The 22,297-nt window shown below is 43.7% G+C and overlaps 1 protein-coding gene across 2 annotated transcripts in view; it reads right to left on the reverse strand.

Moving 5' to 3' along the window:
* The window catches only part of Tfap2d (transcription factor AP-2 delta), a 59,932-nt gene extending 43,746 nt beyond the window's left edge, over nt 1-16,186 (reverse strand). Inside the window, exons 1-5 of one of the 2 annotated variants that reach the window (XM_063233120.1) lie at nt 15,951-16,186; nt 14,447-14,944; nt 10,962-11,022; nt 1,360-1,525; nt 1,077-1,195 (exon numbers count right to left, since the gene is read on the reverse strand). In XM_063233120.1, the coding sequence (XP_063089190.1) occupies nt 1,077-1,195; nt 1,360-1,525; nt 10,962-11,022; nt 14,447-14,944; nt 15,951-15,989 (883 nt within the window). In that variant the 5' untranslated portion in view covers nt 15,990-16,186. Of the gene's footprint in view, nt 1-1,076; nt 1,196-1,359; nt 1,526-10,961; nt 11,023-14,446; nt 15,497-15,950 lie in introns of those variants that run through there. The other variant, XM_063233119.1, reaches the window with a different exon arrangement.
* Nucleotides 16,187-22,297: the final 6,111 nt, after the last annotated feature.

Here is a 22,297-nt window from a genome sequence, read left to right on the forward strand (position 1 = left end):
GATAACACTTATTAAATCCTTGTTGACACTAACATTATTGTTGTATTGCTGTTGTCATTAGTAATTATTAGAGGACACAGCTCAGACAACAGTTAATAGCAAAATCACCAAAGCATTTTACAGAGACTAATGTGAAAAATGCACTATTTCTTAATGTTATGTATTAAACTTTATATATTGACAATATGGAAAAATAGCAAATGTTTGTTTTTGTGTTTTACCCACTTACCATTCCCTGTATAACCATATTAGATAAGTAGCTGATTCAAGAAAAGTGTCACAGGGGTTTTCAGGTGAGGTTTAGCCAAAAAAGGCCTCCGTCATTCATATTTGATGCTATCGAATTCTGGATTATGGAAGAATTTTTCATTGATATTAAAAAACTCTTCTATAAAGTTAAAAAGTAGTATCCAATAACAACTCTCCTTAAAGGTGATTGCATGAGAATGTGTAATGTTTAGTTCTAACAGAAGAATCAAAGAAGAGAAGGTAAACTGGAAATATGACCTCTGGGAATATATTTGCACCTCTCTTTCTTTTATTATACTGGGTAAACTTAACCTTTCTCTGACTCAGCTCATCCCCCAACAAAGCCATGGAACTTACAGCTGCCTTAAAGATATCTATAAGGATTAATACAACACACTTTCGGGATCAGGATCCTGGCTAGGCTTCTGTGAACTTTTCATAAAGATGTATTTATCCCATGAATCATGTTGCATTGAATCACAATGCACGATTAGATTTTTCTAAATTTTGAAATAAAAATAAAAATGACAATGTACTGCCAGATTTTTGTTGCTATTTTTTAGGGAATACTTGAAAAGAAAAAACCTATATCTTCTATTATCTTCCTCCCTATTACTGCCAGTGTTCATAATTAATTGATATTCTATGATTTATCTGTTTTATATTAAATTGGTTAATCATTACTGCCAAAATTAATTAGAAAATTTACCTGTAAGTGTTAAGTTTCTTGCTTAACTGCATAAACAGAAGTAAGATATCATAATCGAACAAACCTGAAATTGGTTACCAGACAGCCATCATGGCTTTGCAGAATTGAAAGGTCATACCTTCGACCAAGGAAGTGAGGAGGGTGACATTGGCTGCTTTCCGTCTCCCTGCTGGCAAATTTAAGCCGAGTCTGTCCAGTTTCTCTCTCAGGCAGCGGCCCCCATTCTTTGATTTTGCCCTGTTCAGAAACAAAAACTAGGTTTTGAAAGTTCACATCCTGAAGCAAATGTGAAAAGATTTCACTACATGAGGAATATTCCACGGGAAGGAAGACATAAACTTGGAGGGTTGAGGGTATCAGTACAGTTAGAGACACACAGGTCAAAAAACAGCTTGTCTTACCTTCTCAAGATGCCTCCCAGGAGGGACGCGTTGAGGCACTCAGGGGGTGAGAGGCGCCTCTTTACCTCGGCAATGGTCACCTTGTATTTAGAAGTAGAACTGAGGAGAGACAAACGGCCAGGAACAGAACAGAACAAGTCGGTGGGGTTGACCACACAAGTGCCACCTGGGAGGAAACAGTGCATGATATGTCAGCGAAAGAGAAGATAAGTCAGTGAGGAGAAGTTGATATTGAGGATGGCTTGATTGTCGGAAATTCATGGCAATTGTACTTGCACATCACCCCACAGCATCTCAGGAGGCTGCTCTGAAGATGTCCTTCCTAACACTGATGAAGGTTTTGGCTTTTCAGTATTACATAGCACATCATTGTGAGGGCACAGTTGTAATTTCAGGGGAAAATTGACCTCTTATGGAATATGGGTAAATCATCAGTGTAAATCCTGCCATCATCACATCAAGAAAGACCTCAATTAATTAAAAACCTAAACTTTAGTAGCTAAGCCTATAAAATGGAGCTGTTATTTATACATAGATGTTTGTGACTGTATATATACACACACTAGGTAAAAACTTTTCAAATGGCTATTTTACCCAACATATTTGAGAATTAAATCCTTTCTCTCATCCACCAACTAAAGGCAGCACAATTACTCTATTCTCATGTACTGCTAACAGTTGTCTGTCAATAGCCAAAAATTTCCAGCCCATACAGGTGATGATGGATCAAATCACCGTACCATACGCCAATCTCTAGTATCAGCCCACACAGGCAAACAACACAATACTAGACACAACGATAGTAACACTTACTAAATGCTAGTTGTGAATAATATTATTGTGACTATTGTGACTATTACTGTTATTATGGTATAAGGCAAGATAATTACTAATAGCAAAATTACCAAAACAGTTTTGCCATGCTGGAATCCCTGGAACAAGAGCTTTCTATGTCCAAGGTCCAGGTTCTTTCAGCTTCACCTTTGCTTTGAAACAGTGCAGTAGCTTCTTTAATCTCAAGCAGCTACCACAGAACAAAATGAGCTTGAGAATCCAAAGAACTGAGGAAGGCTTCCTGCTGCAAACTTCACACTCACTGCAAAGGTCCTGAGCCAATGTCTATCTGCCCTGCTAGGCTGAGGGTTCTACAATTTGGGTCTGCTCTTTTCTGCATGTGTGCAATGACATATCTGAGAGAAGAGTTTTTAAGGACCAGTAGCCAATTCAAAATCAAAGTTGACTTTTCTACGCACGCATGTATTTTCTTTAGTGATGGAAAAACTTAGATTCATATTCAGAAAAGAATGGAGTTCTATGTGGTAAAAATGACAAAAAGAAAAAGAAAGAAGAAAGCAAAAGAAACAGAGAGAGAGAGAGAGAGAGAGAGAGAGAGAGAGAGAAGAAAAAGTAGGTGAATGAAGAAAAACAAGTAGAAAAATGTTATCTGGCATCCTAGGAAAAAGTTTGTTGGAAATGTGAAATCTCAAACCCAGTGCCAGACATTCAGATCTGTAATATGCATTTTAATAAGACCTTTAGATAGTACATATGCTCATTAAAATTTGAACTATAAAAAATGGCAAGTCCTAGTCCTTGCCTCCCAATAACCCATCATTTTTTACTAAGCCTTATAGATGAACTATTATATCAGTCACTAGCAGTCAGATTCAGGTGTGTTCCTTGGGCATAGTACCTTTAGAAACTGGGAGGATGTTTAAAAGGGTAAAGAGGAAAGAATATGTGAACCTTCAGGTACTTTGAATATAATTCCGTTCACATAATTTTTGCAATTCCTTTTGGCAACTGGTCATCCTTACTTCCCCTACTCAAAGTGCTAGAAACTATGGTGTTTCACCTTATGTGTTCTGGAGCTGATAATGTCCTCAAATATCTTCCAAAATAAGAATATGGACAGTCAGAGTGTCAGGACAGATGTTTTGGACTGGGAGCCAGGTCCTGCCCAAGTGGCCAAATTTCTCATATCAGTTCCTGGAATCCTGCCTTTGGTGTGAAGGTAGAGAGAGGTCATTATTGCTAAACTGAAATCTTTTTCTTCATGTATGATGTAGTCAACACCACAGAAAACTATGTAAACCACTTTCCACAGGAACTAGAAACAAATTCACCCAAACTTCCCCTCTGTACATTCTCAGAATATGTCCCATTGCTTTAACCACACTTATCCGGTAGTTCTAACCACTTTCTGAAGCGACCTGAAGTCTTTCCTGGGTATCTTTGGTTGTAAGCTTTCATGACTGTTTCTACATCCTGCATTACTTCAAAATGTTTACTTTTCTTGGTCACTTTGACTTTGAGGAAGAGCCAGATCCAGTGAATAAAGTGGGTGAGGACACACTGTAACGTTTTTATGAGAATGAATATCTATTGAATTCCCTATAGTTTTGTGCATATCTTGAAAAGATGGTTTTGAAAAGGATTCCCAGGACTGCTTCAGAAAGTGGAAAGAGGGACGGGGATTTAGCTCAGTGGCATAAGCGACTGCTTGGCAAGCTTGAAATGGTGAATTCAATCCCTAGTATCAAAAACAAAAAAACAAACAAAAAATTCAAAAAATGGCATGAATGATGGGATAAGTGTTTTCAAAGGGAGGAGTAATATTTTGAGGGGCATTATGGACAATGTTGTGTCTTTTATAATAATACATTTAACATTTAAACATTCACTATATATTGCATACATATGGTTTCTAGCTACTAAGAAAAAGGGAAGAATAAAATTTTGGGCCTTTCCTATCTTTACAAATTTCTGGGAAGTCAGAAACCCAATATAGAGGGTTGCAGATGGTTATGGTTTTTGCAAAAGGAGTTAAGCCACTTTCTTACCTATGAGAAAGCACCCTTCATTTGGCAAAGTAAACCCTAGGCATTAAAAATCAGCTATCCCTGGAAAAATGTTGAATCTACTTCTAGCCACGTGCTAACTGCCTGGGCCATGCATCCAGGTTAGGTTTATGGCTTATCCTCAAATAGGCATATATTAGGTAAGTTATGCAGGCTGCATATTAAGAGTATGCCTTATGCACATACAAATTGCCTGAAGGATTTATTTTGTATTCAGGATTAGCCATCAATTCTAGAGTCTTTTATTTTTTTATGTCACAGTATCTTTAAAGGGAATTTCTGTTGCTTTGATACTTGGCATTGTTGCAGCCTTGGGGAACTCTCTCATTCTGGCTAAAGAGTTGGCAACTTGTAGAGTTTACAGGAACTTGGGGAACATGATACCTTTCTTTTCAGTGGTTTACTTTTTAGGGAGGTAGGAAAAGATAACTGGTCAACACAGCCAGAGTATGTTTGCATTTGGAATGAAGGTGTCGAAGGGGTGAAGGCATGGCATTCTCTATGGGGATGAGAACTATGGATGGCAGTGATGTGACCTTGAAGAAGAAAGGCCATGAGAGTACATTGCACTGAGCCATTCAGCAGCTGTCTCCAGGGTCATCAGCTGAAGCTCCTTGTGGTGCATGTCCCATTGTGACTGTGCATGTCTATTTTAAATTCAGCACCCCAGTTTGGGATCTTGCATTCCAGAGCCAGCATGTTTATGCAGAACTTCCTGAGTTCATCTCTTTTCCAGTCACAATGCACAGCCACCATAGTTCCACGGAGGTCACTATTTTTAAATTTGAAATTTGGAGACAAGGCTTCCTATTTCCAGTGATGCTTGCACACTGACAAGTAGCTATGGTAAGAGTGTACGAAATCAAGGATTATCTACACAAGACCACTTCTAGGACATTGTTTTTTGTAAAAGAGATGATTTTCCCAAGCTACAAGATGTTAGCCAAAGATTTACAATGTATATGACAAAACCAGGCACAGAATATTTCCATGCAGATCCCACGGCTCTCATCTGTGTCAGATTCTGGATAACCTGGAAAAGTGGGGGTCTACATCCTCTTTGGTGTAGATGTGGACATTTGTCCTTGTGTCTACAGGAAAGTGTGTCTGAGGACACAGGGTGGGATCATGGGAAAAGTACTAGACTACAAGTAAGAACTAGGCCAACAAGAAACTTGGCCCTACGACCTTGGAGAGTAATTCTCTGGGTTTTAATCTGCCTGTTAGAAAACTGACCATGTTCATCTCTCCAGTGGAGAAGGAGGTTTGATGGAAATTGGGCGCACACGTTCAGCAGCCTGAGTGAAGGCCACTCAATGACTGCCATTGTCTTGAGCAGCTGCCGGTCTCAAAGTGCATACTTTGAAGCCAAAGAAAAACCCACACACCGCTTTGCTGTACTGGAATGTGAAGCCTCTGGCCGGCCCGCTTTTCCTCTAAGGAGCTGTGGCTCCCAGGCATCTGTACACCCTGGCTCTGGGCTAGGGCCTTCTCCTCCCCCTCCCCCACTTCGGGACGCCCTCAACCTTCGCAAGTGGCTCCTGCGCTCTCCAGGTACAATCAATACTTCCCCGCGGGCTTCGGCAGACGCCAGCCTGCGCGCACAGCTCCTCCAGAGTCGCCGCGCCGCCCCACTCGGGCGCTGCGTCGGTGTTGACATAATTAGACCAAATCTTGGGAGCAAAATAAATGTTCTGTTCGCCTTACAGCCAAACAGATGTTTACAATTCAAATGAAAGAAATACAAACGGCAGGGAGTTTTTTCTCCCTTTCTTCATCTCCAGTGATCGCTCGTTTTTTTTCTGACACATTAAAAATGTGTAAGCGATTACAAGAGTTTCCTGTCCCTGTTTGTTCTGTAGCTGCAGTTCTGTGAGGTGTGCATGTGAGAGCCTAGTGGGGCAGAAGCATCTCACTACTTCCCTCCTAGCCTTTCTCCCTCAGCTCAGCTCCCCCACACTCACCCACTACCCCAGGCAGCAGATATTAACTGTACTCAAACAGCAAAGGGGCGGGAGCTTAATTGCCATCAAGTAGGCCTTTGATGTGCCAGCCATGAGTGTGCAGTCGGCAGGAGGAATGAACTATCACAGGTACGGCAGCATTTGGGATTACGGTGACTGGACAAGTTCCTCCCAGTGCAGAATCCAGCAGAATAAATAAATGAGAGGCAGGTTTGCATAGGACAATGAGCGCATAGTGGTGTGTGTGTGTGTGTGTGTGTGTGTGTGTGTGTGTGTGTGTGTTGGGAGGAGGTTAATACCCACTTCCAGTGCACAGGGCTTTGGTTTTGATTTGCAAAATAGTAAAGAAACTAGAGGAATGAAGGCAATGGGGTGCGAGAAAAGTAACCCCCACTGCTTCCCATCATCACCATGAACACCACCACCACCAATGCCTGGTCATCCACCTATTGTGCCTTAGGGCATATGCATTTTATGCTTCATCTACAGGACACTGAAATTCAAATCTGCAGCAACTGGTTGTGGGGTTAAGGAGACAGGTGAGGCTCCAAGGGCTTTTCTGGCTCTCTTCTTTACCCACAGAGATGAGATTTGGGTAAGCATTCTTTACCCTAGGGGTGATGAGAGAGGAAGAGAATCAAGGCTTCCCGCCATTTTTTTCCCCTTCCCTTCTGAGCAAGAGCCAAAGATTCTCACTTCAATCAGAATTCCAAAACTCAAGGCCCTGGCGAAATAAGAAGACGCAAAGAAAGGCACAATCTCTAGACCCAGTACAGAGCTAGCAGACGTTAAGGCTGCAGAAATGAAAGGTGGTCAGTTCCAGCCACCCTAGCATTGGCAGACAAGGGGAGTGAAGGCAAAGATGCATTGCACGGAAGCATTTAAAAACTTAAATCAGAGCTGACAGTGTTTGTATCGCAATGTCAGGGCCTCCGCCTTGGCACGCCAGTCACCTCTAAGCGATTTGACAAACTCCAGCTCCTTTAAAACGTGCAGAGTTCAAATCATATTAATTCCCCAAAAATGTTTTGATTCAAAGTAGTTTGTATTTTGTGTAGCCACGGGCAATGGGAAAAGCGCTCTTGCCAGCCAGTGGCCGGTCCTCTCCCTCTCCGCTGGCCCAGAGGCTACGGCGGTATTTAAGCTTCTGAAATTAGCCTGGGGCTGCAAGGCGGAATGATCACAAGACGAAACAAGGGCGCTTCCCTGCCTCACTTTTTTCATCTCCCCCTCCCCCCTTTTTAGTTTGCCATCCTGATTTCACAAAGAGACCGGGCCAAAATGTCATTTTACACCTACAAGTGGAAAGACTGGATGTTCTCATCGCGCTGCTGCACCTACCGGGAGCCCACAGTCCCTACCCAAAGGGAGCCCTCGCCCGAAATTCCAGTCTGAATCCTTTCATTATTAGCTTCCTCCTCCTCCTCTTCCTCCTCCTCCTCCTTCTCCTTCTCGTCATCAGCGTTGCTCACTTATTATTAAATACTCAGAGCAAGAAATGAAAGGGACTGTCGTCTGACAAGGGGGGGCCGGGGGATCCTCAGAAGATTCACCGGGAAAGGAAGAATGGGTTTTCCTTTCTTTTCTTTTCTTTTTCTTTTTTAATGATTAAAAACATAGACGACTCCTGTAAATAGAAGTCTCATTTCTTCAAGAGATGCCTTTTGAAACCCAGTATCTGAATATTCAACGAAGGCAAAGCTCCACTCTGTACGTACAACATTAATATGATCTCTGCAGAATTTGCTACTCAGAAATATTAACATATCAAAGCCAACGCCCGAGGCGAAAGAAGCTATCGATACGCGAGCACAGGGTAAAGTAAAGATTATTGGTTCTGATGGTTGGAGTGGCGGAGCTGCGGGCAAAATCGCGCACACCATTAACCGAGAGTGAGCGCGCGGGGAGCTAGGCCTCCAAGGCGGTGGCAAATATTTTATCTAGGTGGTAATTACCTTACTGCTGCCTCTTTTCCACGTATTTTCCCCATACTAGGCCCTCATTATGGACAAAAACAATATAATTGCTACCTACCGAAGTGAGTCAGGAATGGCACTTTGTTTTTTACAAGTGGCCAAATTTAAAGAGCAGACAATCACCCACCCTGCACCCTACTGCAGACCAAGAGTTTCCCCTGTGAACCCACTAGGGTACACACACTTGTGTCTCTCTTCAAGAGGAACATTTGGGGAGGTCTTTGAAAGTAGCATCTATCTTTTTTTCCTACTGCTGTAAATTCTGGATATCATTAGAAATATAAAATTATCCAAGAACTTAGGGAGAGATTGGATAATGTTAAAAAGTTGTGCTTTTCAAAAACAATGATGTATTTTGTCTACAGAATCATCTGTAAAGAATGGGCTGGGAAAGAAACAGACCTTCTCATTGAAGCTTACAGCACTGGGCTGTAAGAGGGATGGAGACAGAGCAGAGTACATTAGTTTATATGCTCCTGATTATAATAAATAAAGGTGATTGGAGCTGTTGGTATAGAAGTCTGTGCACAATGATGACAACAGAGAGAAGGGAATTCCTAGGCATTTCCTTAAAAATAATGTCCTTAGATAAGGGGATGGATGAAAAAAATGTATATACTCCTTTCTTAAAGAAGCACTTCCTTATCACTGGCTTCCAAATTGTCATGAATTTCAGTGATACATTCAGAGTAGAAGACAGGCATAGACACGCATGCTCCTCTCCAGGCCCCACACAGCTTAACTGGCCTTTTGCTAAAAAGAACAAAATGAAATAAACTCAGGGGCCAAATTCTCAGTTATTTAGGGTGTGTATGTGGGGGGGTGTTTAATTAAACAACACAGACCTAAACCCCATCTCCTTTCTCTTTGGAGTTATGCTGTTCTACAAAATCAGCGTCTGATTTTACAGTGCCAGAGTAAAAGATGATTTTTAGATGAAATAGGTACTGAATTCTACAAGAACAATTATCATCTCCTAATAATCATCAATAGTACGACTGCAGTAAGACCACCATTCGCACCTTGTGGATAACTAAACACTTTTGCCTATCTGGAGAGAGCAACGGAAGAAGGACATGTCGGCTAAATCTGAAAATTCAACGGATTCCACTGCAGTAGTGGCATTTCCAGCTCCCGCCCTCGGCCTCTAGTGATTCTCACCCTCTGCCACCCATTACACAATAGGATGTAATTTCAAGCGTTGGAGAAGGTGGTCTTTAAGCAAGTAGGGAACTGAATACGAATGACCGCGGGAGCGCGCTCTCCGAGGAGCCCAGGAGCCCGTTCCATTCCCTAATTAGTGGCGCTGTCCTTCAGCACCACCGACATCTCCGTGCGCCCAGAGCGCAGGGCCTCACCATCCCTTTTAACGCCCTAACCAGACCCCAATCATCCGTCTCACTGGAACCTTTTCTTATCGCGTACTTTTTAACCTGCCTAATAGTGTAGCTAGTTAATTTTAATATTCACCGGTCTTGGACCTATTTCTTCTCATTTTGATATGACAGGGTTTTGACCTGACTGGCAAGTTTAACAGTGCTCAGTTTAAAAAAAAATCTGGGTGTAGTAATACCCACAGATTGTGCTTTAAGAGTTGAATAGCTCTTTTAAATTTATTGTAAAACCCAAGTATATACTATGACAACACCCAAGTTCTATAAGGAAAGGATCCTTTGTTTTCTTTCTTCTTGGATTTAAATACCCATATTGGATTGTAAAATACGCAATTTAAACAAAAATATTTTCTGTTTTCTGCCAGCACACTTTTGTCTCCAGAGGAGCAAATAATTTAAGAATCTTTTAAAGTAATGGAGAAAGACTGGGTCTCCGCCATCAGAAATGACTCAGTTTTAGTGGCGCAGTTACCAAAGACAACTGTGGCCCTGAAACAGGAATTAGCCTTGGTGAATGGGCCATGTCTTATTAATTCGTATGAAGTTGGGATAACAGCTGGTCCCTCTTGCCTTGTATGCTTTTCGGGTTTCTCAGAATGCTAGGAAAATGAACTTCAGAGGCTCTGGGTACAGTTAAGTAGGGGAAGCCAACACAAATCTGCACTGCCTGGAGGCCCTGTGAGTGTCAGAGTTCAAAACCTTTTGTCAAAATGGAACATCTGAGATGCAGCCCCCTTCAGTGCTTGAGCTGAAAGCAGCAGCTCTCCTCTCCTCTCGCCTTCCCCCCACCTTCCAATTCCATGGGTAACTCTGGATTCAGATGTTTTCCTCAACAGATGGGAACAAGAAAGCTTTATCCAGTACAGTTAACACTACCTCCTCCTCCCACCCTGCCTTAAAGAAAGAAATGTTCTGGACTCTTACAGAAATAAGGCAGCTACAATATTGGTGTTTCATTAACCTCCCCTAAAGCCTCAGTGATCAAGCCTTTCATAGAATCTCTCAAAGCCTCAAGCTAACAATATCACCTCAAATACCCAGGCTGTGGCTGACACATTAGGACTAAAAGAAACCAGAAAGTCTGCTCCAGGATGTGGTATTGGTGATAGAAAAGGGTGTGAAAAGTGTTTTTTAGCCTCAGTTTTTTTCCTCTCTAACTTTGATTTTGTCATTGTTCTGTGAGGATCAACAAATATCTCCTAGCACGAGTCTGTTGGGTTCAGTCTGTGGTCAAGCCTCACAGGGAAAAAGGAAGATTTTTAATGTAGATATGCTCATATGGAGCATCAATTATTGAATAAGAGTAATTGTTTTCATAATCAGCAGACAAGGAACCTGATGTTCATAAGCACTGTGAGATCTTTAAACTAAACTAAGAATGGTTATGGTCAAAATGTTCTTACTTACCTCTTCTTATTACTCCACCTTGGCCATTGAGAACAAGCCCACACTGGGCTTCCACAGAACCCTTAATAAAAGAAAAAGAAATAAGATCACTAAACTCTGATAGGTTTGACCACATAGACAGTCTTTCAGAATGATCCAACTTTAAATCCTATCTCAGTAGACATTTAAAAACTGTCATTGCATTGGGACAAGCCTGCCAGCAAACACAACTTCAACAAAAAAATTGCAAGAATAACCACAATGTAAAAGTTGTGTAAGTCCTAAGGTATACATTTTACATCACTACAAAGTACGACACTTCACAGCACCTGAGTCTTTCACCTTGTTATAAGACAATGAGAAGCTGTTTGAGAACCCAACAAGGCATATAACATATACTTTCTAAGTGGAGAAAACTAGACCATAGTGCCAAGCCGATTTCTGTAGAGCTCCAAGGAGCTATTCTGCATGCAACATACAAGAACTCTTATGAGCATTCTCTTTTGCCCCAATTGTGGGAAGGTCCTGTATTGCTACCCAAAATGGAACTTATGGAGGAGATACCTGCAGGTTCACAGACTGTAGATCTTCAGGCTCCTAATGGATTGAGGACTCATTTGAGGAAAGGGGAAAGGATATACTGATTTTTTATTAAGAAAAATAAAATTTTCTCTGTGGCTGTCTTCTTTTTTCTGAATCCAAATGTGTTAAAGGCTCATTTTCCTTTACAAACAAACGAGGTATTGGACATGAAAGAGGCCTTGAAGGGTGTTAACCTACCCAACAGCCCGTGAAGAGTTAAGTAAATGCGGAGAGAGTCGGTGCATAATAAAAACCCACTTTACAAAACAACCTTTACAGCCCTGGCTCCCTTTTGCCTCCCATTTTCACCATATTGAGGCAGGCCTGCAAGACCCCCCTTTTCAACCTACTCACGAGTTCTTTCTTATTTTAAATGTTCTGCCTTAAAGTGATTATCAAATCAATATGAAAAAAAACCTTGGAGACTGAGCATAAATTAAAGCGGTGATGGGAAAAGGTGTGACAGTTTTCTTTGTTGGCCATAGCAAATCTTTTTAGGGGACTCAAAGATGGAACTGAAGCCACAAGACTGTTTGCATCTGTTAGGCAGACTTAGACCGCCCTCCAAACCATTGGACTTTCACTTAAAATTCTGTGCAGGGAAAAGTATATTTACATTTGTTGCATTTAAAATGAGGCATATGCTGATGAATGTTTTAAAAAGGAAGAAATAAAAGGAGAGAGACGGGTTTCTCCCACTTACTCCCTCTTCATTTCTGGTTTAAATGTAGCTGGGACGCTTTCTTTTTCATTGTGCCAACTAGGTCCAGGAAGAGTGGTAGAAAATAACTTGCTGTATTTACAAACTTGTTTCCTAACATTGTTACATGATTCATACAGTTACACAGAGAAAGGTACACGTACATACCTACTTTTATGATATACCATATTGGATTTCACCTAGTACCTTGAAATATTTCCCTTCTCAGGATGAGCAACAGTGTCTTAGCATAAGGACTAAAAGGATAAGAAGATAAGCACTTAAGAGAGAGTTAGGATGGAGAAGATTTTGGCTTCACAATATCTGGAACAGAGAAGATGAAGTATCTGTAAGGGAGATAGGAATGAACCTTTTTTTTCCTACTCTCTGGTGCACTGTTAAAAATGTTTATTTCTTAGAAGAGACAAATCTTGGTCTCTTCACTTAACAAACTTTTTCCTCTCATAAGTAAAACATGTTGTTTGGTCAGATGACATTGCATAAATGACCAGTTGAATGGCACTAAGTCGAAAATTGGATAAACTACGGTGTCCTTTTGCACAGGATTCTTTCTTTGTCTGGTGCTTGCAAATGTTCTAATCCCCTCTTTTGAAAAATGCCCGGCTTTGTGCCTCACACAGAAAAAAAATTTGTACAGATACAAAAAAATCAGCAGCAGACGTGGCTATTAAAAGGAGTAAATAGGTTTTAGTTGAGCTAAGCATTGAATGGCAGATTTTTTGCCCCCTTGAGACATAAGGAGATCCTTGTGAAAATGTAAAAATGCACTGAGCATATGAAATCATTCTGTGAATATAAGTGTAGAAAGTCAAGGTTTATGGAGACAAATCTTTCTCCTTGTGCCTAGAAGTAATGGCTAGGGTCCTTTGTTGGAACTGTCAGGGTGTTCACTTTAATTTAAAAGTAACCCCTTGCTCCTAGGTAAATAAAGGGAAAAGATATTCTGTGCGCAACAAGGGATCTCTTACGTCTCCAACTTATGCCTGGGAATATACCTCCCTGTTCCTCTAGGAGAACGCTGAGGAAGTGGCCACAGTTACAGGGACTGAAGAAGCAGACACTCACAGGAGGAAGTGTACTACTGCCTGTAAAAAGATGTCATAAATCTGAGTCTTTTTTATTCTCATTCTAGGCATTTGTGAGCTTATTGGTTTGTAATATGCCTAAGACAATACGATTGCACAGTTTTTATTGTAGGCAAAGAATGTGGAAAAATGCATTAAAACAGAAAGCAGGAGATCTTTTTGTGTGATGGCCTCTACAGTATTCTTTGTCTTCTTTTCCCCCTCTCTCCTTTCTTTCCTTTCGTCTCTGTACACTTCTTTCATTTTCTTTTTCTCCTTCCTTTCTTTTTCCCCTTCTCTTCTTGTCTCACTTCCTTTATTTCCTCATCTCTGTCTTTTAAAGGAGCTGCATGCAATATAAAATTTCCATAAGAGAAAAAATAAAAATGTGGATTATCTGTGGGCTGTGGGCTGTGGGCTGTGGATTTAGGCACACATCGGGCAGACTTGGACTCAGTGCTATACCTTGGGCAAGCGCTTTGTACAGATTCTTTCATTGATGCAGTTTTTTGAGGCTTTCATTTGTGGTTTTGCACTTTACATAGCAATCTAGTATTTTTGGTCAAACTTGCTCGAGCTCAATTTTGCAAGAACACCCTCTCTCTCATTTATAGTAAAATCCCCAGAAGCTCAAACTGGGGAAAAGAACACAAAACAAAGCAAAACAAAACACGACCAGGAACAGAAGCATAGACCCTCTGAAGTGCAGAAACTAATGACCGCATTTGTTGTCAACTCACTGGTTTCCAGTGAGTCTGGGGAACTGAAACCCAGCCTCTTCTCTCTAGCTCACCCACCCTTAAGGTCAGAAATGAGGGTTGCCAGGAGACTTCAGTGATAACTGGTTAAGGTAGGTGCCCGAAGCTAGTCGGACCACCGCGAGTGGGTGAATTGCCTGGACTCAATGAGAAGGACAGAGTGGCCAAGCTACTCTAATTGTTTTGTTTTGATAACTTTCCCTAAGTGGGGTGTGTGTGTGACAGAGAGTGTGTGTGTGTGTGGGGGGAGTCAGAGAGAGAGAGAGAGAGAGAGAGAGAGAGATTGAGGACTTGAAGCTTACAGTCAGGGTATTAATGGGGCGGGAGGGGGAGGGCGAAGAGGGGAGGGCGCAGACAGACGCCGCGCTGCACGCTATTTACCTGCAAGTCGTCCGCTCCCGCGGTGGCCAGCCCCAGGCTGGGCCCTGGCAGGAGTCTTTGATCTGGGTGCATTCCATACTGAGAGCCGTGGCTCATGAGGGACAGGTCGTGGCGACGGTAGGCATCGAGGCAGCCCAGCTCCCGCCTCTGCTCATCCAGGCAGGAGGACTTGAGCGCCCGCGCATTGTGCAGGTTAATAAAGTCGGCGGGCTCCCCGTGGTGGATCTGCTGGTAGTACTGCTGCGAGTGGTGCAGCGAGTTCAGAGAGTAGGCGTCGGGGGTGACCGCCGGGTGGCTGTGCTGAAACTCGTAATGGAAGGACTGGTGGTGCAGCGGGGTGTACTGGTGGTTAGTGGAGAAGTAGGGGGACGCAAACTCGGTGCCGGTGGTAGAGTAAGTTAGAGGAGAGGAGGAGGAATAGGCGACAGTGGAATTGGCTACGGACTCCAGACAGCCAAGCTGCATCAAACGGTAGCTGTTTGATCCGTCGTGACGTATCTGGAAGGAAGAGGGGGAAAAGGGAGAGCAGAAAAACTTGAGGTTTGTCATTTTGCAACCAAAGCGCCACTCTCCCGGAGCCAGGAGGCTTTCCTGGCTCTCCGCGGAGAGGGGCGCGCGGGGCTGGGATGGCACCGCGGCCGGGGCGCGTCGCCTTGCCGGAGAGCCTCTGCGAGCAGGCGAGCTGGGGGTGGGCGGCCACGTCCTCCCAGCCGAGAGAGCGGGAAAAAAATCCCCCACCCTATATAGGTGCGGGCGACATCACACGCGCACACACGCATACACACAGACACACGCACACACAGACACACGCACACACCCTGCCCCTGCCCAACTTGCTCAGGGAGCTGGGAGTTAGGAGCCAGCTCTGCAGCCCATTCCGGGCGGCGGGGAGCACCACGGTCCACGCGCAGGCAGCGCTGGCCCCCGCCTGGCCGCTCCACCCGGATCCCGGCACCGAGAGCCGCGCGCGGCCATGCCGAGGTGTTCGGCCAGGACCGCTCAAAAATCACTGTCCAGACATTAAAACAAAAATCCAGTCTGCAAACTGTCCAACTTGCTCACTTCCTTAGCCATCTGGGGGAGGGAATCCGACCCCTCCTTATCTGTTTCCCTTTCCTTGAATAAGCCCATTCCAAAAAGGGTGCGCTGTTCCCCACCCCCCTTTGTCCACCTACCGCCCCCCATCAGTCCTTCTTCTTTGCCTTCCCGAGCATCCTTTTCTATCTCTTTCTCCTCACTCCCCCCCACCCTTATTATTAGGATTATGTTTTCTCCCTCATTATGGCAAATGTTTCTTAACGTGGCAGAGAGTTGCCCTTCCTGGCGACAGATGTCATAACGAACTTTCTCCCCTTCCCTTCCTTAACTTCCCCGGAAAGCCAGATTATAATTAAACGCAACGGTCCAATATAGATTAGAGACGGGAAGCTGCCGCCACCGCCGCCGCCACCGCCGCCACACACACGCGCGCTCAAAAAAAAAAAAAAAAAAAAAGTAATAATACCTCGGCGTCGTGGACTAGTCCCGGAAAGGTAGTTGACATGTTGGGTTTCTCCAAAAGCTTACGATGCAATTTCCCCCTCCAAAAAAAGAATCTGGAAAAAAAAATCCAAACTTCTTGTATTTTCCAATTTTTTAAGGAAAAAAAATGTTCTATAGATAGAGATCTAAATTGTAACGGTTTTGCCCGGATCAGATGGCTCCTTGCCTTGTACCCACTTAAAAACCTGTAGGAACAAAATTTTCCCTCTGCACAAAAGCAGCTCCCTGGAACAGATTTTGTACTTGCTGAGTATTTCTTTGGCTGATGTCGTAGGTCCCTTGGTAATATAGAAGTTTTGAAAATTAAGCATCAGCACTGAGAACTGGGAGGACAATAGGCAGAAGAGATTTATCCCAGGAGACAAGGAATAAATATTGTATCTTCGCCTAATAAGGAACTGGAGGTTCTTTCAACATTTTTATCCATTTTTTCCAACCTTTATCATGCTTTTCTATACAGACTGAGGTGGGGACTCATCTCTGCCGAGAGCATTAACACACATTTTATTGCGAAGATAGTGATCTAGCCCCAATATGTGTATATTAGAGATAGAAATATATATTAATTAAAGCTTCCTTTAACATGGGCAAGTGTTCATTCCTATTGGTTCCAATCCCTGGATGCTGAAAGCTGATTTTTCCAACAAGCACCCATATCAATTTTTCCCAGATTGGGGTGGCTGCCTTCGCCCAAGTAGAGACAATACTGCTCCTTCTATATTTACATCGAATTTGGGTTCTTTCCCCCTTTTGAAAGCAACACGAGTCGGTGGCTTACACTTTTCAGCAGCTTTTAAAAATAAATAATCATAATGGACTGCCCCAAGTTTTGATCATAAAGAAGTAAGGTAACTGGTGATAAATTTAAGAAAAATGCAAGCAAATAAAGATGTGTGACAAGATTCTACATTTAGGTAAATGTTGTCTTTCATTTCCCTACCCAACCCATTTTTATCCTCTTTTGTGTTTTCTTTCCCCTTTTGTAAACAGTGCCGGTTGGAAGTGTGCGTGTTGGAGGGTGTAGACCATCTAACATTAAAACCAGGTATCTGAACACTGTTTCCCCTAAACAACCCTTACAAGATTTAGAGTTATATTTTACAGAGAGGGCAGGAGGTAGGCAGTGCATGTACTTATCTCCATTTCTTCGGTGGATTTCTCGACTTTCAAACAGGTTTTGAGGTTTACTTTCTTCAAAATTTAGCTTTCTCCATAAGTTGTCGAGTGCCTGAAGGGGGTAGCAGTGGGTTCGAGCTGGCAAGACAGACTTTGCAAGGTCCAGCCTCCAGCCCTGTCTATCTCCTAAGAACTAGCTGGCCCCACAGACTCATCTCAGAGATAGAGGGGGTAATTCAGCCTTAATTGCTGTTTCATTTGGTTGGCTTTTAAGTGTTTAAGCCGAGAAGGTGTCTTAATAATAAGCCGCAGGCAAATAGACATGTGGCTTTTTTTTTGTTGTTTTTAGGTCGGGGTTTGGGAAGGTTTACTAGGATCTGTTCAGGCTAACTGGGGCTGTCACTCAGGGCTCTTTGCTTTATACAAATGGACAAAGGCACATGACAAGAATTGGAATGCATTGTCTGAAATGGAGATCCGAGATGCTCCAGCCCCTGTGCAGGGGTCAGCAGCCAACTCTTGCTCCTTATTTCAAGGTATACAGCCCCCTAATTTCTAATTCTTAAAATTCCATATTTTAATCTAATGAAGATGAAAAACCCCTATTCAACTAAGAAGGCTAAGATGAGTGGTGGTTGGCAGTGAGGACTGAATCTCAAAATTCTTGTCTGGTAGTCTTTGTTTGCTAGTTCATTTAGGCCTTTAAGTTTATCCACAGAAGACAGAAAACCATCTAATCACCCTTGGAAGTTGGGGTCTGACACCAATCACAATCTTATCCCAGAAATTCCATCCTGAGAAAATTCAACTCTGCTTCTTAGAATAATACGTAGAGCACCCACATTAAGTTGTGAATGGCCAGGTTTACTTTTCTTGCTGGATAATATTGGCACCCCAGGTAGTATGAGCTCAAATAGAAAAAGATGGCACCTTCTCTGACAAGCAATAACTTCTTACCCTAGTCATATATCTGCTGTCATATATCTTCATGGAAGGTGAAGGGACCTTGTCCTTTCAGCTTAGGTCTGAACAACAGATGCAAAATCGTCTCCCCCTGGGAACAACCAAGAGGCTCAGGACAGGGAGGCTGCCTGCTTCCTTTGCTGTCCCAGCAGATGAGATGATCCAGGAGGAAGAGAGCCACATGAAATCCTGCACTCAGAAGTTGTAGCCTTGTGACACTCTCGGTAATGAGCTCTGGCCCGGAGCCTAGAGTATCCCGTGGAATGACCTCCAGTTGCCTTTCCACCTGAATACTGGAGGACATTACTCAGTTACTATCAATGTACCCATCCCCCTTTTCTGAAGTGATGTTTAACTACCAAGGCAAAGGGCATTTGGTGTATTTCACTTATTGTGATTTTTTAGTATCCTTGGACTCAGAGAAGACTAAAGATCACAGAGAGTATCCTTTATCTGTATTTGAGATCTTTAGAACGAATACAGCATACCCCTTTTAGTTTGGCAGCCTCTCTCCTTTGGAAAGTGCTCCTCCTTTCCCTATGCTGACTACCCACACCAGCATTCTGGACCCCAGGGAGACTTCACTTGGCCAACTGCTCCCTCCTACCTCGTCTCAACTTAAAAAAAAAAAAAAAAAGCTGTTCCTCTGAAAGAAAAGTTGGGGAAATCATCTGTGCCATATGTACACACTGGTCAGCATCCCCTTCCATCTGCTCTGGGGTTGCACAGTGCACCCCTTTTGTAAAGAAATTCATTGAGGCAGGTGTATGTTGCGCCTGTTGCCTTGTATGTGTGTGTGAGATGTGCATGCATCAGATTTGTTTCTGTCAGACAGCTCACCCTTTCCCATCCAATTAATAGTCTTGAGCAATTAATAAGTGCCATCTTGCTTCACTCAAAGACTGGGCTTTTCAGCAAATTTAATTCCTCTTTCTGTTTTCTTTCTTTCCTGGAGAGTGATTGGCCACATGTTCTCCAGAGGGTAGCATAATCGAATTAACTGGCCACAGGGTACTGGAGATAGGATAATGGTCGCCTGGGCCCACTTTAGTGGGAATCTGGTGGCAAACATGCTGGCTTCAGCTGGAGCCCAGGCCAGTACCTGCCCACTCAAATATCTCACAGACAGAAAAAGCTGGAGACAGTCTCTCTGCCCCTAGTGTACTTTTCCTTCTTTCTGGTTCCATGCCCCAGGTGGGATCATCCTACCAAAATCACTTTAGGACTCTGCTAAGAAATTTTTATACACACTAATGTCTTGGTTAAGAACCAGAGCTGGAAGAGTTTTGGGAAGTTATAAGTCCCTTTCCTAAGCTTCTAGGTTGTGCTATGTAAGTCACTGGTTTGGGTTCAACTTAGAAAAGTCTTACTTGAAAGGAACATCCACTTCATGTTCAAGGTAAGCTAAAATTATCAGCCATCATGTGCTTATTTTTGGCTTTAATAAACATGGGTTTCTTTGAGTTTCTTTCTTTCTTTCTTTCTTTCTTTCTTTCTTTCTTTCTTTTATTCTTAGAGTTTTTCTGCTTTGCAAGTTGACTGTATTTGTTTTCTTGTTGTCTAAATAGATATGTCACAAAATTGCTCATGTAATAGTAAGTGAAACAATGATTGCAATTATTTGTGCATTTTTGCCAGAAATATTCCATTGAGTATATTTACACACATGAATCAATCAGCATATCATTCTCCTTCTTTCCCTCCCATTCTTCCTTTGTCCTTTCCTTCCTTCTTCCTCTAGCTCTCCTTTTTTCATTTTCTTTCTTTCTTCATTTTTAGTTGAAGACAGAGAGGAGATTGCACCAATTAAACTTGTGTCTTTATCAAGTGTTGTGTACACTGCGTACACTGTCTAACAATGACCTTTAGGATGTTCTGCTCCAGGGTGCCCTTCAGGCCCATGACCCTGACACAACAGGAGAAAATCCCAATGGTCATGAAGGCCCTGGCCTCAAAAGGTCAAGGGGACACAGTGAAGCACTGAGGACCAATATAGTACAACATAGTCCCATAAGGTAATGTTCAGCACCAAAGCAGAACAGAGGTGTAGGTTTGGATAGGTGGGCCACCTCTTACCGTTCTCAGCCTCTTTCTTCTCACTCATTGTGTTGGGTGAACATAACAAGGATACATTCAAAGAATGTTGAACATGCAAGTGTATCTGCATGTTGTACAGGGCTGCTCCCAGAACCCTGTCGTTGCTCTGAGAATCTTCAGTCCTCTGATGCCTCCACCTAGAGAGTCTCCCAGGAAGAGGTATGATTTAAGTCTTCAAGAACCAATCTCAGAGGAACCACTTAAGGTTCTCTTCAAGGAGGCTTTATTTTCAGTCACTGAGTATTTTAATGTTTGATCTATGGATTCTCAGAGATATAATTCTAATCTTTTAGCTTGAAGAAGGTGGGAGAGTGGGACATTCCCTCAGTGGATGGGAAGACAAATGTGTTGGGATACCTGAGCAGTATACCCAACCCTGACTGACTGATGATTGATTGATGATTGATTGAGTTTATTGAGATAGGGTCTTCCTATACAGTGCAGACTGGCCTTGAACTTGCTTATGTAATCCAATCTGTTCTTCAATTCATGGAGATCTTCCTGCCTCAGCCTCTGGAGTACTGGGATTGCAGGTGCACCACCAGGTCCAGCAAGTTCACCACCAGCAAGGGCAACAGTTCACTTTTCCTTGTCACACAAGGAGGAGACAGAAGAATGCTCCACACAACCAAGGTAATCCTGGCAGAAGCAAGTATTCTAAAGCTTGACTCAGCTATGTGAACTCTGGTTTTGGAGGGAAAAAGAATCCATGACAGTATGTGTACTCTTCTGTGCAAACTAGATATGCCAGTCTCCCGAGCCCTACCCTGCCACTCCCAGGAAATCACTTGCTCCCCGCTCCCACCTGAGTAGCTGCTGACTCTCCCTCTCCTGCCACAAGCCCTACCCTGACTTCCGTGCTGCCCACACCCCTGTCCACTTTCACCCCCCTTCAACAACAGAAGGGGCACTTTGTCTAACAAGTACCATCATTGTAAATGAGAAGACAGCCAGCTTTTGAAATAGCAATAGGTTAGCAGAAATTAACATTTCTGTCTGACAGACTCTCCAGTCGTTTAGGTTTAAGAGTTGTCACTGATTTTTTAAAACCCCTTTTTCTTTCTTTCCACCCCCCCCCCATCTCCTCCTGCACGACCCCGCCCCGCCCTCTGGGCTGTTTGTCAAAAGCCTAACGTGGATCTGTATTCTGCATTAGCCTCGCAGCCCACAGGCAACTCGGATTCCATAATTGTACAGAGCAAGTGCATTTGCAAGCAATTAAAAAGCCTTGAGAACGTATTAATCGAAAATTAAACGGGAAGTCCTCTCTCGTCTGAAGTCCTCTCTTTGATAACAGTAAACTTGGAGCAGGAGCCCTCCCGACTTGGCCGGCTTCTGGTCTTCCGGCGCCCGGCCTCGCCGAGCTCCAGCCTCGGAGCGCAGCCAGCACCTGCAGCGCCCGCCGCCGGGGAGGGGAGGGCGCTCACCCGGCAGCAGGCGGAGACCCCCGAGGCGGGTGCCCTGGGGCCTCCTGGCTGGCTGCGCTCATTTAGGCAGGAAGGCAATCTTCCCGCGAAGGCCGGTCTCCCGTGGGAAATGTGCCCTTTTCGCTAAGAAACGTTTGAATTTGGAAAATGATTGCACTCTGTCCTCCATCGCGCTGGCCTTCCAAAGATACCTAGTGCCTCAGTTTACAGAGCGCTCGTAAAGGTAGTGGCTCGTTTGGTGGAGGGTACACACCTCTCCACTCCGGGAGGGAGGACACGCGAGTGCTCTTTGGTGGAGAAAAACCGGTGAGAACTAAGTCACAGCTACAGTGAATCTGTCTGCCTCGAATGCGTGCCAGGCCCTGGCGCGCGGTGCATTCACCCTCACCACGCCCAGAGGAGGTGGGTGTGTGCGGATGGGCTCCCCCGGGAGGCTCCGCCCTGCACCCTCCCTCTGGGCGGGCAGATGGGCGGCCCTCGGGGAGCGCGCAGAGCCTGACCTCAGCGCTGCGGGCTTCGAAGGTATTTACCCCTCTATCTTTGGGCCATTGCTGTCGTATTTGAACTCTACAAAATTTAAATTTCCCTTTCAAAATTCTCCATTCTTTTCCCAAGGCTTAAAGAAAGCACCCCGTGGGGGCCTGCTCTAAGTTTCTGGTACAGAGAGGCGCGTGCTGCCCAGACGTCTCCGTGGGAAACCGGCGGA

The sequence above is a fragment of the Cavia porcellus genome, unplaced genomic scaffold (assembly GCF_034190915.1).
Source record: "Cavia porcellus strain 051 isolate PalLab524CR breed Dunkin Hartley unplaced genomic scaffold, mCavPor4.1 scaffold_22, whole genome shotgun sequence".
Lineage (NCBI taxonomy): Eukaryota > Metazoa > Chordata > Mammalia > Rodentia > Caviidae > Cavia > Cavia porcellus.